General features: G+C 53.9%; 1 protein-coding gene and 1 long non-coding RNA gene across 3 annotated transcripts in view; one reads left to right on the forward strand and one right to left on the reverse strand.

Annotated features, from left to right (window-relative positions):
* Lmx1b (LIM homeobox transcription factor 1 beta) overlaps positions 1-7,221 on the reverse strand; it is an 80,701-nt gene extending 73,480 nt beyond the window's left edge. For both annotated transcript variants that reach the window (XM_034495600.2, XM_034495599.2), the window contains exons 1-2: positions 6,984-7,221; positions 6,040-6,226 (exon numbers count right to left, since the gene is read on the reverse strand). In XM_034495600.2, the coding sequence (XP_034351491.1) occupies positions 6,040-6,226; positions 6,984-7,122 (326 nt within the window). In that variant the 5' untranslated portion in view covers positions 7,123-7,221. The remainder of the gene's footprint in view (positions 1-6,039; positions 6,227-6,983) is intronic.
* A 334-nt stretch (positions 7,222-7,555) lies between these two features.
* On the forward strand, positions 7,556-12,932 carry LOC143441276 (uncharacterized). Its single transcript, XR_013108532.1, has 3 exons — positions 7,556-7,859; positions 7,989-10,993; positions 11,075-12,932. It is a non-coding gene; the product is annotated as an uncharacterized LOC143441276 (long non-coding RNA).
* The last annotated feature ends 3,666 nt before the right edge of the window (positions 12,933-16,598 follow it).

The raw sequence follows: 16,598 nt of genomic DNA on the forward strand, positions 1-16,598 counted from the left end.
GAGACACTATTGCCCTGAGCATCACAAAGGAAGGGCTCACGTGAGAATTTATTTTTACTGACCTGGGCCAAGCAAAAGGTAAAGGCCATTGAGGAAGGGACAGATACCACTGGGAGCACACCAGCCCCGTAGGCCTAGCCCTCCTCACCACAGCGGTAGTTAGAGCAAACACAGGCCCTTCACTGCCCGTCACTTACACCTTCCCCCAAATTACACAAACTTTGAAACATTTTTCTAGGAGAAGATGGATGCTTCAGGAGACTTGAGGTCAAGGCTGGGCTGTTTAAAGTATATTATTAACAAATAAACATTTACTGCAGGGGAAGAAGAAGAGGAGGAGGAGAAAAACCCTATAGGCCACCAGGGAACCAAATCATGTTGCTTTTGGCATCAAATGACAGGAGACATTTATGATATGAATGGAGAACACCAGAGGCTGATGGAAAGGCAGCCGTCTGCCACCTCACTTCCCCTGCCTTCGGAATCAACTTTTTCAGCCCTCCCCTCCCCACACCCCTCTTACTATCACCTCTCCACTTCTGACCACAGCGGTAATAAATATATATAATTTGGATTTTTCTTTTTGCTGCCATCAACACAGAATCTGAGAACTGTAGAGCGCTAAAGATCTTCTGTCTGGGTCAGTCAGACAGCCAAGGACCTGGAGTCCTAGTCACCTCAGGGCTGGCTAAAAGGTTGTAAGCTCTGGCATGGGCTGTGTGGACCATCCTCCCTGCTCCATTTCCCAAGCCAAGGACCGACTGTGTTGTCTAACAAATTGAGTATCCCCCTTCCTAAGTGATGGACTGTGTTAGTTTATATTTTTCTCTCCTCTCTCTCCTACCTACTGTCTCTCTTTCAAAAACCTGCATAGTCACAAGACAGTACCTGAGAAGTTATGTTATTCCATTACAGATAGATGATGGGGCCACAGAGCCAGAGCTGGTGTGTGTGTGTGTGTGTGTGTGTGTGTGTGTTCTAACCTTCTGGAATGTTCTTCCACCTTTAAGTCTGTCTTCCTTTTAAGTCTCTGGATCTCTTCTCCACACCCTTTAGATGGGCCTTGCACATGGAGGTTGATCGGTTTTTCTTGCCTGACATTTGAGTCACAAGAACAATAAGCTAGGACAGTTGTCCAACTGTGAAGTGACAGTATGAGTATGTTTTTCCAAGCCACATGCAGGCACTGAGGGTGCCCATTGTTTCCTTCATGGAAATATTGCTTCTCTGGGACAACCCACGATCCTAGGAAGAACAGAGCCACACACCAGCCCAAGATGCTGCTAGCACGGTCACCTGCGGTCACCTGCTCTCACAACTAGAAGTTTCTCCAACACTGGAGCAGGGGATAAGGGATGCCTTCAGAAGGAAACATGGACTGAAGCCCCACCAGGTGTCCCTTGGAGTCCTGGAAGCTACTGTTCGAGGTGATGTCACTATGCTCAGGAGAGCCCAGGGCTTCGGGGTGGGCTGCCACTTAGCTGAGCGCTGTGGCTGAGAGGTGAACCTGGCTCTGACCTGGTGTCTAAAGCTCTTCTTATGGCACAAGGAGGTAGTAAAGGCACAGTGTCCTCCTGTCACACAAAAGGGGGATTGCTCTCCTGGGGGATGACGCTGATGTGTTTAAAAAGAGGTTCGTGGTCAGCCTGGCTTGAGCAAGAAACCTGTCTGCAGTCTGGAGGGTATCTTTGAAGACATGTGTTCCCTGCAACTGCAGCCCCAGCCGGAGGACAACAATACCAGATCCTTTGGGTACCTAATGTAGAGTCTATAACAATGTAGAGTATATTCCCAGGTAGGCAGAAGGTCAGGTAGGGGTCTGGTGGCTGTGTTCCTAAGATTGGAATGAGGGAAGGGACAGACGCTCCAATCACATACTGTAGAGTAGATACTAGCAGCCGCTTTCCTCCACTTGAGAAAAATACTGCAAACAAATAAGGCCGAAGCAGCCCAGAGCCTTGGGAATAGAGGGTGAGCCAGGAGTCAGGCACTGAATAACGCTTTCCTTCAGCCCCAGATGCTATCGCGGCAGGAAGGCTTTCCCTCATCTCCAACTCACAGAGACGGTACCGGGGTTAAATATACAGGCTCCCTCGAAGGGACCAGCGATCCTCGGACTAGCACTGGCAGTGGGAGCCCTTCAGCTCTTGAAGAACCAGAGAACACCCCCAGGCTCCTTCGTAAGGCAAAGTATTGGCCTTTTTTTTTTTTTTTTTTTTTTTTTTTTTTTTTTTTTTTTAAAAGCAGGTTCCTGGAGAGACCCAGTAAGCCAGGGAGTGGGCTACAGTGTCTGCAACCCTGAACTTGTTTGATACAGGAGTGATACTTACAGGCTGCGGCTTTCACTGTTAAGCAAGTGCTAATAGCGAGTAGGATACCAGAACATCCAAGGGAAAGGCCTTCCAAGCCGGGAAACGAAACCCAGAAGCCAAAAGGGGCAAGGAGCCTGGGTTTGCCCCTCCGATGCTATGCTACACTGACAGAAGCTGCCGCTGTTCCCGAGGCCAAGGTGAGCCCCCTGATCCAGGAAAGCCTTTTCTCAGGCAAACACTTAAAGAGTAAAAAATGTTCTGGGAAGAATCCGGCTGAGCCACTTGCGGAGAAATGTTTAAAAAAAAAAAAACAAAAAACAAAAAACAAAACAGCCCAGGACTCAGAAGGCTTTTTGTCAAAGTCATAGCCTGGATGTCCTCTTCTGCCGAGAAGTATTCCCCTACCTGGGGGGCAGGACAAGGCCAAAGAATCCCCAGTGTTCTCAGCAGAGCCAGGGAGGTCGTAGCATCAGAGGCACTGGATGCCCGAGCAGGCTCCTTACAAGCGGGTGGGAGAGCTCCGGGCAGGAGCCCCACATCCCCGAGAGCACAAAGGCTCCTACGCCAACACCTACTGCTCCCAAGACCCCTACACAAGCTGCTCTACAAGCCGTCAGACTCCATTGTGTGACAGATTTTTGGACTCTCCCACCGACCCTCTTCACTTCCGGAGACTCCTCCAGGAATCCGCCACCTCCTTAAGACAGAAACCTTTTCCAGACAAGCAATAGAGGCGAGTGAGCGACAGCCGGCAAGAAAAGGGAGTTACATAATTCGATTTCACTAAACTGCCAAGAAAAACAAACATATATTGGGGAGGGAGATTGTCAATTTTTTCTCAGTTTCTGGGGGGGGGGGGCGGAGCGGTTTTTTTTTTTTTCCGGAGGCCGCGTTTTCCCGGTTTCTAACCCGGTTTTCTATTCCAAAGAGGGCCGAGGTCTTGGATTTTCCCTCCCCCTCCTTTGAAGGAGTCCCCGAAATGCATATAAGGACGATGGGGGTGGGTAGGAGAGTTTTCAAGGTACAAACAAAACCGTCCCAGTTCCAGGGCCCACATTTTCTTTGCTCTGCCAGGCCTGTGAATGGATTTTATCAATTGTCCTATACGTGCCCAATAGCCAGTTAATCACCCCCGTGGTGCGTAAAACAACTTCGCGCTCCTGGGTGCTTGCAATCGTTGGGAACAAACCGAAAGGAAGAAGACACACCAAGAAACACAGCTCCTCTTTGAAAGGACCTACTCTGCCGTTCTGTGCAGGCGGGTGAAGAGTGCTTTCCACAAAAAGTACTTTTGAACAAAAGTGTGGTGGTGTGTGGTGGTGGTGGTGTGCGTGTGTGTGTGTGTGTGTGTGTGTGTGTGTGTGTGCTGCAAATTTCCCAGTACTGAGGATACACACACTCAAAATCAAGAAAGCACATCTCTGTACCCGTTTGCCTTAATTCTCGTCTGAAAAGCATTTGTGCACACATGATATAAATACGCATCTGGGATTCTCAAAAGAAAAAAATCATGAATAAAAATATATTTTTATTGTGTAAAAGAACATTGTTTCCGTGTGAGTTCTTGGGGGTTTGGTTGATCTCCTGCTCCCAGTAAATGCGGCCAGGAGACCCTGGGGATTTGTCCCCAAGATTGTCTTGATAACCACTACTCCGCCCAAGCACACCAGGAGGCCCGCCTATAGCAGATACTTAATTGTCGTTATTGTTAGAAAGGAGAGATGGGGGAGGGAAGTGGGAGAGAAGGGTAAGGCGGACGGGCGGTCCTTTCCTTAGGAAACTCAGGGACCCGAGTCCTGGGGACTAAATTCCTTTCTAGCACCTGCGGTTTGCACCTTGGTGGAAGCCAGCTCTTCGGTGATGTTTTTCTTTTCTTTCAAAAACAAATATCAGTGGGACAAAGCAGCTGCAAATGTTTAATTGTTTTGTAAACTAGGGAGGCTGGTCACTCACCTACCTCCTGTTACTATTTTAGGGCTGAGCCAGAAGGACCAGGGAGGTGTCTTTGCCCTGTTCAATAATTATCCCAGCGGCAAATATATACAAAAGTTTGCAAAGTCTTTACAGTGTTATTAAAAAAAAAAAAAACCCAAAGTTTCAGAGGCTTATTTCTACTTTTCCAGACCTCTTAGAAGACCCACTTGTGGGGCTGCTGAAGTTAGTGGCACTTCCCAGAGAGGAGCTACCTGAGTCACCCCAAGTCCCTAACCAGTGCTACCTCATTTTATTCCTGCTGCTCTATGTGCAGCTGTGGGCAAACTGCCTAGTGGCTTCCCCCCCCCCCCCCCCAGGAACTAGAGTTCCATGGCACAGACACAGGACGGACACCAATGACGTGCCTAAACCTGGGGAACACCGTACAAGAGACAGGCCTACGCCATGTTACAGGGCCAACAAAAGAAGATTCCTCTAAATCCACCCCAATTCTTGCCCATAGAAAACCCCCACCCTACCCCAGTCACCAAAAAGAGTGTGGTGCAAAAAGCAGTCCCTGACCGGTCCCCAGTTCCTGGGGACTGTACAGCAGCCAGCCACTAAGGCCCTCTGCAGGGCTCTGGCCTGCAGCCTCAGTTGCCAGACCCCAGTCAAAGAGTTCAGCTGCCCCCTTTCAAGCTAGACCCTGGATTTGGAGACGATGCTTTGGTTGCACTCACTGCTTGGCACACGTAGCCCTGCCCTTTTCTGTCCAGGGCTTAGACACTCAAGAGAACACTCCAGCCCAAAGCTCCTGAGTAGCCCTATCCAAGAAGCCGTCCTGAGCACCACTTAGAACTTCCCACAGGCTCACACTTGTCTCTGCAGCTCCGCTCCGAAGATTCCCAAACCTTTCTTCCCATTGAGGCTCCTCATTGCACTCCAAAAACGCCCCCCCCCCCAACACACACATATTATACTTCCAAGTATACGACCCCAGGCAGGTCACAAGAAAACCTCTGCATCTGCTGCGGTCTGTCCCCAGCCTCCAACCATACAAGTTCACAGTGCCGCCCGCCTGCTTAGCATAGAAGCCGGCAGGTAAGGCTCAAACCACATCTCTCCATATCAACCACCCTTTCCCAGCATGCTGCCAGAAAGTAGGCTGTCGGGAGAGGCCTGACTCCTTCAGTCAGCCACTCCAACTAAGATCCCTAGGCTGCAGCTTCCTAGACTGATTCTCCAGCTAAAATAAATTTTAAGGGCAAAATTCCAGTTTGGAACGGTTTAGGAAGAAAGATACCTATTTCTTTTTACCAGAGAATTAAGCCAGCCAGGGTGGAGATCTCCCGCCTGTACCGCAGCCAGGGTTCGGCACCCACCTCCCTGCTCCAGGAATCCCAGACGCTCTTGAACTGGGGAAACACAATCAGGCTTGGCTCTCTAAAGCAACGCCTTTCTTGGAAAATAAATTCTTGGTCCCCACTTCAGGCCTTAGAGGGGCCAAGCCCTCTCCCAGGACAAGCATCGTATCCACCAGTCTAACCAGGGCTTTGTCTTGTACCCCAATTCAGTCACTCTGCGCAGGTTTCCGGGACAACAGATGGCACCTATGGGCACCCCACCACTGCCGGCTGGAATGAGATGATTCGCCCCAGCCCGGAGATACGCAGCCCTTTGAGCCCTCGGAGCTCCCAGGCCCAGTGGAGCGCAGAGCCGGCCGCAGGGCGGCCCGGGCCCTTCCCGGCAGGGACCGGCCGGGCTGGAGTGCTGGTCCGTGGCGGGGAAAGAGAGGAGGGCGAGAGACGCTTACTGTTGGTAGTCTTGTTTGCAGTACAGTTTCCGATCCCGGAAGTAGCAGCTGGTGGTGAGGGCTTGCTGACATGCCGCGCACTGCAAACACTCCTCGTGCCAGGACGACTCGTTGACTCGCATCAGGAAGCGGTCGGAGATGGGCCGCTGGCAGCCCTCGCAGACGGCGGGATGCGGGCAGTCGGAGCCTGCAGCGCACAGGGCGAGAGCCGGGCCGTCAGCGCCGCCTGGCCCAGCCCGGGAGCGACACCCGTCGCCTGAGGACCCCAGCCAGCGAGCCAGAGACCCAGCAGCCCTAGACAGCACGTTCCTGTCCGTAAGCCGGGGCTCCGAGAGGCCGAGGGCCTGCAGCCTTGGCTGGGCGCTGCACTCTCCCCGCTCGCGGAGATCCAGCGTATGGTCTTATTACCAAGGAGAAGGAGCTCCGCGCGGGGTGGCCGGCTGGAACCCAAGCAGCGAGGTGAGGCCAGGACACTCGCTGGCTGACACGCCCCACGATGCTGATAGAACCTTCTGCCCTAAGACCCGCGGTTTGGATAGACCCGGGGATATTTTCCTCTTCTAGAAGCTCCCCGTCCCCAGGTGACCTGGCATCTCTCTCAGGCTCTAAGGAGACAACTCGAGCATCCCGGCCACCCGCTTCCCACCCCAGCCCAGTCCAAAGTAGCAGTACTAGAACCCAGACTCGGAGAGGATGGTGTGAGTGACGGCTGAGGCTGTTCAGTCCTCTGTCTAGGTGACGTCCCTAAACGCTGTCCCCTTAGGGAGCTGTCTAGGTGTGCTTGTTGCCCCTCCGGTGGTCATTCCAGGGGTCCGGACCCCCTCCCCACGTCCTGAAAACCTACTTTCTTTATTCTTTGGCCCTCACACCGGTGTCCACAGCGGCACGACGGACGGCCCTACCCCCTGACCCGGACTATTCGGAGGTTGCGACCCAGTACTCACCCAGCAGCACCCCCAGAGTGGCGGGTCCGGGGCGTAGGGCGTGCTCCTCCATCTTGATGCCGTCCAACATCTTGGCGCAGTCCGTCTGCCCGCGAGGGAAACACCTCTCCAGCGACTCGGGACCTGTTGCTATATCCATGGGACGCCCGGCGCGCTGCAGACCCTGCCGGCTGGGCCGCTCACCCTCCGGCCGGTCCGCCCGCTCCGCTGCAGCCCCGGAGGCGCGGCACCCGCGGGATCGGGGCCGCCCGCTGTCCCGGAGCGAGCGTGGAGCGGCGGCGCGCTGGCCCCGGGCCCCGGCGTCGTGCGGGAGGGCCCGGGCGGCTGGCAGCCCCGCGCGCCGCGCTCTCCCGGCTACTCGCAGCCACGCGCACCCGCTGCTCGTCTGTCACCTGCTTGTCAGCCCCGGGTCCCGGCTGCGGCGGCGGGCGGCACGCGGAGCCGCCGGGAGGAGGAGGAGGCGGCGGCGGCGGGCGGGGGAGGGGGCGGGGGTGCAGGGGCGGCCCCGCGGGCTGGGGGGGAGCGGGCGACGCAGCAGGGTCCCGGGCGGGGCGCAGCGGGCCGCGGGGCTCCAGGCGCGCTCCCCGCACTACTCCAGTGCCATGGTGCGCCCGAGGAGCCGCTCGGTTTAGAGCTGGGGCTGGCGGCGGAGGGATACTCCGGCCCGGAGCCGCCTCACCCCTCCTCAAACTTCCTGACATTTGAACTCATTGGTGCGCCTCGTATCACTGCGCCGGGATGAGCCGGCTGCTCCACGTCAAATAGTGCCGTCGCCTCCCCCCCTCCCTGCGGGAGGGCTCCCTGAGCCCCCGGCCTGCACCCGGAGCCGCGCCCTGAACCCAGACGGCCATCCTGCCCACCCTTGGCAGAAGTTTGGTTAGCCATCGAAATAAATTCTGTGCCCCACCCCTCTTGAAAAATTGATTTGGGAGTTGGGGAAATCAGGCTTGCTTTTTTTTTTTCTTTCTTGCCTTTTTTATTATTAATATTTTTTTTTTTTTTAAGCTCCAGCGCTCAGAGGAGTGGCCCCGAGCGAGGCCAAACTGTGCAGACGGCGGGGAACGCAGTGACTTCTCTAGGGGACGGCGCCAGGCTGGTGCGGCTGCCCCAAACCCGGACTTGTAGGCTAAGGTAGGTCGCAGGGTCTGACTTAGTGTCCCTCTCGGGAGGCGGGGCCTGCACCGGACAGCCTAGGGCGCAGAGAGGGCTCCTAGGGTCGAGTGATGGAGAACATCAGATGAGAGCAAGCACCGCTGGCCTCGGACTAGCCAAAGGGAGCCCTGACCTGGGGAGGGGGTGCAAGGGCTACAGTTTGAGTGAGAGGTCCCGAAAAGTCCAGGCATTGCAGAAATAGGGCTGAAGAGTGAGCTAAAGGGGCCCCCAGATCCAGAATGGGAGACATTGGGTGAATGAAGGTGGTCAGGCCCGGGTTGAGACCAAGAGACTGTTAAGAGAGGGTCAACAGGGCTCGGAAAGGGATCTCGTTCCCGGAAGGGGTCAGTAGGTGAAGGTTGGAACTTCCAGAGCTTGGACTATGAGGGGCAGGTAAGAAATGGTGGCCCCAAGATCCAGGGGTGGAGGCCTAGAACGACGCGGGTACGGTCGTTCTAAGGAAATACGTGTGACCTCTGAAATCGGTGCCCTTTCATTGTGACTAAGGGGCCTGGCTAGGGTTAGAGACTGAGAGTTGGCCAACCTGGGCAAAGTGGGCCTCGACAGCGGGCAACGCAAGGCCAGCGGCATGCAGCTGGCGACTTCTGAGTGCATCGGGTCAGACACCCGCGAGGAAACTAGAAGACGTCGCGTCAGGACACAGGGTACCTTCGGCCCCACCACTCCCGCGCGAGTTTCGTCCTGGAATAGCAGGAGGGATGGTGCGGTCCCAGGGCAGGAGCTAGCTGCCCCCGTGAGCCGCTGCTGGGCGGCTCTGGCCCCTCCGGCTGTGGAGCAGCGGCGCGGAGCCGGGAGGGGATGGAGGGCTCGGAGGGCGGGTCCCCTGACCCCGCTGGAGGCGAGAGGGCGGATCGGATTTGGAGCCTGCAGGAGGCTTGGTCAGAAGTGGCCCCCTGTGCTTGGGGGGGGGGGGGGCGGAGGGGCCCGGCTTTGTGGAGGATTAGCGGTCACCGCCCCACCCCAGTACCTGCGTGTGTGTCGGTGGGTATCCGAGTGTGTCTGTGCGTGTCGGCGCTCGGGACTCGGAGGCTATTGAGTACGTGTGCACCCGTGTTCCTGTGCACATACATTTTGTGTTTGTGTGTCCTTGCGACCTTTCCAGGCAGTGAATGTCTGAGTGTTGCATGCATGTCTGCGGAACCTCTCGTGCTTCTATGTCATGTTTTTGCACGTCTTTGTGTGTGTCCTCGTGTCTGTGTCACAGCGAAGATGTCTACGCCTTTGTATGCGCCTCGGCCCCTGTAGCGGTGTCTGGTAGATTTTTCTGTATAAGTGTGTCTCCGAGTTACCTTTGTGTTTCTGTTTGCCCCCCACCCCCACCCCCCGAGCTCCTGAATTGTTCTGTGTCGCCCAGGGGTTTTTGTGTTTGTGGCTTTGTGTTCTGTGTATTTCTCGTCGCCTTTGTGTGTCTGTCTCCGGGAGCATGGGTATGTGGACGTAGAGTTTTCTTCACCCACCCTTCGTCCGCTTGTCGTTACGCAGTGTGGGAAATCTAAGGCCTTGAGCCCTGAGGTTGGGCAGAGGCCTGGGCCTCGACCGCCTTTTCTGGGTATCTGGGCCCCGGCGCGTCGCTGCGGGAAGAAGCCGAGCGGGTAAGGTTGGGGCGTGCAGAGCCGAGAGGCGCCGAACCGCGCGCAGAGGCAGCGGGCCGACCGGGTGCACTCCGCCCTCTGCTGGCCATAGTGTGTCCCTGCAACCACTGCTGGGCACCGAAAGCCCTGGTTCCAGACCTTTGCCATCTCCTTCAGGCTGAATCGAAGTATCTTCTCTGTCACAAGCCCTAAAGATGCACCTCAGACTCTAAGCAATCCGCGCAGTGTTCCACCCCCATCTTCATTTCCCCCCACGCTCCTGTGCCTGACCATTTCTACTCCATCCCTCTCCGTTTCTCTTTGGCTGAATGGAGGCCCCTGTGACACGGCCTCTGAGGCTTCCCTGATCCTCTGGCTGGCGTCCAAGACCGGGTCTGGACCTTTGGTTGTGTTTGCTGCGCATTCTGCAGTGCTTGAAGCCAGGTCTCAGCGCCAAGGGCACACCTGTAACCCCCACCCCACCCCGCCCATTCGATGCATGGCTGGTGTGTTTTTCAAGGTGCAGGGTTTTGGGGGTCTCTCCCTGGGCACCCTGTTCAAGCTGCAGCCCTGTACCGGGCCCACTCAGGTCAGGCTGCCGTAACCGTCGGCAACTGAGTCCAGCGCTCCCTTGGTGAACGGTGAAACCAGGATTGTCTCTAGTCTGATAGAGGATGCGCCGTTCACAACCTTGATCCCTTTTGCACGCCTGTTTCCTTCTATCTATTCCACTCGACCCGTAGGCCTCGGTCCTTGTTCTTTGTCCTTGCTTCTTCAACCTGAGTTGTGTATTCCCGGTCTTCACATTGCCCCGCATAGTCGTCCATGTGTCTCCGAAGCATCCTTAGGGTTCTTGGTCTTCCATCCTTTGCCTCTGAGGAAGAATAATGCGACTGGACAGGAGAACACCGGCCTAGGCCTGGAACCTACTTCTCTCCGCGGGCCTCAAGCTCCTGGCTCCGCCTGCTTCTGTACAAGCCGATGCCCACCCCGGTTCTGAGACTCACAACGCTGGTAGCAGATCGCTCCCGCGCGCGCCGCCCAACGCGGGATGCTTGTGGCCTCCGACGTCTGCTGCAGAATCCACTCGGGACTGTTTCCACCTGAGCAAAGAAGGAGGAGGCGGGCTGCCAGCAACCAGCTGGAATCTCAAGAAACAAAACAGGGAGAGATTCGGGCTCTCCTTATCCTGACCCCCGACTTCATCTTTGGCTCTTTTCCTTTAGGACTTTGTAACCTCACTCGGTAGTGACCTGTCTCATGCAAGTGAGCGGAGTGGGGGGAGGGTGGTGGGAGGGGTAGGGCTACACCAAAGAAAACCCAACCGTTTGGTTCTTCTGACCCAAGAGTCCGGGAGAGAGAGGACCCTCCCTCCAGGTTTAGAACAACGGGCTGGAGTATCAGATCCCAGCAGGAGGAGAACCAGACACAGCCTTGGATTCATCAGCAAGAAGAATATCAGAAGCATTCAGCACCGGCCTTCCTGCTCTGCCTCAAGAGCCGAGGCCATCTTGCACCTAGGCCCACCTAGGCCCACCCCATGCTGCCCCAGACTAATGGAGCCTCAAAATCTACGAGGCTCTGCTGTGCAGAATCAAAGCTGTCTCAAGCTGTGGGCCAAGTCGGGAGCTGCTCTCCCGGAGAAACTCAGTCTATCCGAGGACTCCGGTGACGATGAACCCGAAGACCACAGAAATGGAGCAAGGGAGTGCCCAAGGTTCAGCAGAGGTCGATTGTTGGCACTCCAACCCTCGAGCATCCAGGTACCCCTCCGAGCATCTTCACCCAGGACACAGAAGTCAAAGCATTGGAAGGGCTTCTGAGGTCTCTCTGTGCTGGTGGAAGTTCTCTAGAAAGGCGAGACTGGAGAGGGACTCTTGAGGTGCTTCTTATTCTCCTCTGGGGGCTTTTGAGGCTGATGAGAGCGGGGTGCCAGGGTTTGCCGGTAGCCAGTGTATGTTTGGTAGCCAGTGTATGTTTGGATGCTCAGAGCCGGGAGATGAACATTCGCAGGCAAATCCCTCAGCCCTCCAACAACCATCACTCTGGACCATTAGTCAAGGGCTTGCTCCATGTGTGGAGAAATCAGGCTCCCTCAGATCTAAAAGCTGCCGGCAGCCTTTGGGAAGGTTTAAAGAAGGCCCTCCCAGGACTGGGTAGCCCAGAGCTGGGGTCTCCTAACTGGCTATGCAATGGTTAGGGACGGGAGAAGGGTAGGTCTCTGGAAGCGCCCAGATCTTGTCTGGGCAGAGGACTTGTGAAGTACCTGTGTACTTCAATGTTCCTGTCTGTGCAGTGGGCATAAAAGAAGCATTGCTCTTCCAGAGTTCCTGGGAGGGTACATGGAAGTGCTCACGGTGTGGCTCACTGTAGGGCTCCAGATGCACTATTTGATGAATAATTGTATGGGAGGGAAGCTGCTACTTAGACACAGGAGACTCTCTTCCTCCTCCTCTTCCTCTCCCTTCTCTAGAGCCAGAAGGAAAACAGACATGTCTCAAATTCAGTCCTGTCTAGTCTCTTCCTTCTCTCCAGGACAGGTGAAGTTCCTGTGCCAGCTGCTGTGGACTGGCCACACGAGACAGCCAGTGCTTGGGCACCCAGCCCCGACAGCTCAGCCTTCTCATTTTGACATGAAACCTGAGGCTGAGGGTATCTAGCACTGACAGTGAGAGCTTTGAGAGGCAATACAATCAAGATTTAAAAAAAAAAAAAAAAAAAAAAAGCCCTTTAAGGAGTAACCCGTTAGAGACTGCGATGTGTGTAATCTCCTGTTATGTTTGCTTTTTACCAAGCACTTTGCTTAAGCATCTCTATGTTTCTTGCCAAATGGATGGTTTTAACAAGTATTCTGTCTTTAAGAATGAGGGGCATCCCAGTCCAGGACAGGAACCAGAACAAAGAGGGGGTGAAGGACCATGTTTGGAGCCATAAAAGCCTCATTAGGAACTTAAGACGAACTCACAGAATCGGACACAAATTCACCAAAGCCAGAGAGTTCATTGGTCTCCACCCTGAGGGTCCACGGCTGGGGAAGGGGGGTGGGTGTGAGCCAGGGCGGGTGCCTCTCTTATTTGATCTCTATCTTAAATCCACTTCAAAACGCTGCGGCTCAGCCGAATTGGAGGTTGGCCCCTTCCTGTAATTATTTGGTGTCTAGTAAAGTTTTTATGAGTGTCTGTGCAAATAAATGCATCTGATGATGTGCGTTTGTTTGGCTCTGCCGCTTGCTCCATGTGATGCAGGAGATGTGTGCATCGTGTGTTGGCCCTCGGAAGAGACAAAGAGCAAGGCACAAGCAAATAAAAATAAACCCAGAACCCCTGCATCAGTCCGGCAGAGGGGTGGAGCCTGGGCTGGTCCTCTGCTGTCCTCAGCTTAATGGTACCTTAAGAACCTGCCAGTGGAGTCTAAAGCCTTTGGGTTCTCCATGGGGGTGCTCAGGCTTGGAAAACGGGGTCTTCAGGTTTGCTGTTTCCAAAAGGCCCTTTTGGAAACAAATCAAGGCTTACCCATTCTTTGTTCCCTGCTGGAAGTTAAATGAATGCTAAGTAAGGGTGAGTCTGAGAGTTACATTGTTGCCTGTGAGAGCTCACTTAGATACCCCTGGAAGACAGGGCTGGTAAGAGAGGTTGCCTTTCTGTCCTGCCCTTCTTCACCTGACCTTTAAGCACAGTTGGAGGGTTTCTGTGGAGCCCACGCCAGCATTCTCTCCTCCCAGCCCTGCAGCTTTAATGTGTTTCTTTGAACTGATTATAGAACTTTTATTGAACTATAATATGCATATAGAAACGTGTACAGAGTGTGAAATTATAAAGGGGACACTCCCATGCCAGTAATCCTAGATTAAGACCAAGGATGCTGCTGGTTTCCCAAAAGCACTGCCTCCCTCCACCAGTTTGCTCTTTCTGGTTCTGTCCTCAGTTTGGTTGGTTTTGAACTTTCATCTAAATGACATCATATAGCACATTTTCCTTCCTGTACTTAATCATGAGGTTTTGTAGGAAAAGTCAGTTCTCTCTGAAGGACCATCATGGGGTTGACAACTTGGGACTCCCGTCCCCTCAAGGGGCTGACTTTCTGGAGTTTAACTCATTCACATTACATATCTTATCCCATCCATTCAGAATTGGTCACCCCCACCCCCGCCCACGAGGCATTTGTGTTAGTGATCTTGCTGGAAGCCTAGAAACATCCCCCGACCCCAAGCTAGAATTCCCCCAAAGAAACACCCTGTACACCAGGAAAATGTACCTAGAATCTTCTTTCATCTCAGCCCTTCCACCCACATCTAGAATCCTCGGAGACAACTGGCAACAAAATCAGCACCTCAGGGAGGTGAAGTCATTTGTGAGAGGTCACAAAGCCTTGAAAGGGTCAGATCCTGGATTCAAACCCCAACTGGCCTAACTCCAAACCCCAGGCTCTTGTCACCTCTCCACATGGCTCCCCTGGGCATCCAGGCCCAGGCGTGAACAGAGTCCTCTTCCAGCATGGGAGGAAGCTGGACTTTTTCCAAAGGAAACGCTGGGAAACACAAAACCCCAAACAGCAAACAGGGCAGGATGGTTTCCCAGGCTCCAGCTGCCTAATTGATAGGGCTGGTTTGGACTAGACTGGTCCAGTCTCCCTAGATGCTGCGTCTCACCAGCGAGGTGACATTATGCCATTCACTGAGCATTCAGCCAATGCCAGCACTACATTCCTGGATGTCAGCTGTTCAGCCCCACCCTGTGGATGAGGAAACTGAGGCTGAGGTCTGGACAGAGGACTGCCCTATGTGTCTCTGCTGATCTTCATCTTGAACACATCCTAACTTGGCGTTCTGATCTGATCCACTCTTGCTGCCCTGTTTTGATTGAGTCGTGGCTCAAAGGTTCTGGAGTCTGGGGGTGGGTGGGTGGGTGGGTGGAGCTGAGTTGCAAGAGTCCTTGGCTGTTCTCCCAGCCTCGGCCTCCATTCTCATTGAGCCAGTGATTTTGGATACTTCACTCTACTATTGGGGAGTTTAACAAGGTCTGTGGTCATTTGTTTGTATGTATGTGAACACATGTCTGTGTGGAATGCTCGTGTGTGTGTGTGTGTGTGTGTGTGTGTGTGTGTGTGTGTGTGTATACTCACGTAAGATGCCCAAAGTTGACAGGGAGAGTCTTAATCATTCTCTACTTAATCTATCAAGGCCTCATTCTGTTGTGGATTCTGGTTTGTCTTGCTGGTTATTTTGCCACAGGGAATCCCCCATTTCTGTCTACTGAGTGCTGGGATTACTGTTTCCCCCCCCCCCCCAGAGGTTCTGGGGATCCAAACTACTGAGCCACCTCCCCAACCCCTCTCTCTGTGGTCTTTAGAATTTGTAGCAATTCAGAATATCAGTCCTTCCTATTAGAGGAGCTAAGGGATGTGCAAAGGCCCTGAAGCAGGAAGCTGCAGGAGCCATGGATGCCCATGTGGCTGGTCTCAAAAAAGTTGTGTCCCGATAAGGAGTCACATTGGTCCTGATAAGGAGGGCGGACTTGCACTTGAGAGCTAGGAAACCTTGAAGGGTTTCAATAGCCATGCCATGGTCAAGTGTGTTGCTCAGGACAATCCCTCTGGCTGCAGTGAAGGGCAAGCCCTGTAGGCCAGAGGCCAAGTGACCAGGCTTTGGGTTTCAATATCCCCTTTGTATGCAATGAGGCTGGGCAAGTTCGCAGAGCAGGCCTTATCCTCCAATTTCCCATAGAGGTTGTGTTTCCAGAGTCAGGGTTTCATGTTACACAGAGCTGTTCTTTCTGGAATGCAGCCCCCAAGCAACCCCTGCTGGACCCTCCACAGAAGGAGGGGCTCCTGTGAGCACGAGATGCAGAAAGCTCTGCAATGTCCGTCCCCACAGTCAAAGCTGTGTCTGGTGCCCTTCTTGCTACTAAGCACTGCGGAGGCTCACCGAATGGTCCTGGTGACACTCCTAACATCAGTGACCTCACGGAAGCCCAAAGTGACCCTGTGAGCTAGCTGTCATGATTGCCCAGTGAACCCAACAGGAAGATGAGACTCACCCTGTGAAGTGCCTTGACCAACGTCACTGCCTCCCCTCCACACCTCTGGATAGCAAGCAACCTCAGTGTGTGTGTGTGTGTGTGTGTGTGTGTGTGTGTATGTGTGTGTGTGCAGTGGGTCTTTGAGCTTGCTGAGATCCCCAAAGCCCTGCAACTGTTCCATAGAGTGTGGAAAAGCCAGAAAATTCCATTTGTGCATCCTGGCTCCACCTCTGCTTCCAGCCCACACGATATGCCCAGCAGAATTCTCCTCCCGGGAAGAGCTTGGCGAGTCAGGCTTTTCTAAGCCCAGGACAAGCCTCCAACTCCAGAAACCTTCTGATGGCCTCTCATTGGCCTGGTCTCTGCCTCCCTTCCCTCTGTCTCTGCATGGCTTCACCTTGCCAACACTCTTGGCCTTATTTCAGCATCTCAGACTTGGCGAGGCTCCCTCAGCCTATATAGCTGGACTCCGTCCTGTTTTTTTTTTTTTTTTTTTTTTTTTTTTAGCTCAGCCCTATGCATCTTTTGTGTGTTTCTGTAAATGTCACCTCTTCCCGGAAGCCCTCTTTCACATTCTGACAGGTCAGACTGTGTTCGGCCTGTTCTCAGTGTCCTTGTGGCTCCTTCAAGTGTAAGGAGGTCATAAATCTCCTTCACCTCCTCTCTCTTTTTTTTTTCCCCAAGCTTCAAGAGAAACACAGGAATAACGGGGAAGGCCTAGAGGAGGGGAGAGGATGGGTGCTATATACATTTTGGTTATCTGACAGACCAGTAACAGTACAAAATTCCCCAAATGTTGCCCTATCACAGCCTGCTGTCAGGTCAACTGTGAAGGGTTCTTCTGTCTGTCTCAG

This window comes from Arvicanthis niloticus, chromosome 2 (assembly GCF_011762505.2).
Source record: "Arvicanthis niloticus isolate mArvNil1 chromosome 2, mArvNil1.pat.X, whole genome shotgun sequence".
NCBI lineage: Eukaryota > Metazoa > Chordata > Mammalia > Rodentia > Muridae > Arvicanthis > Arvicanthis niloticus.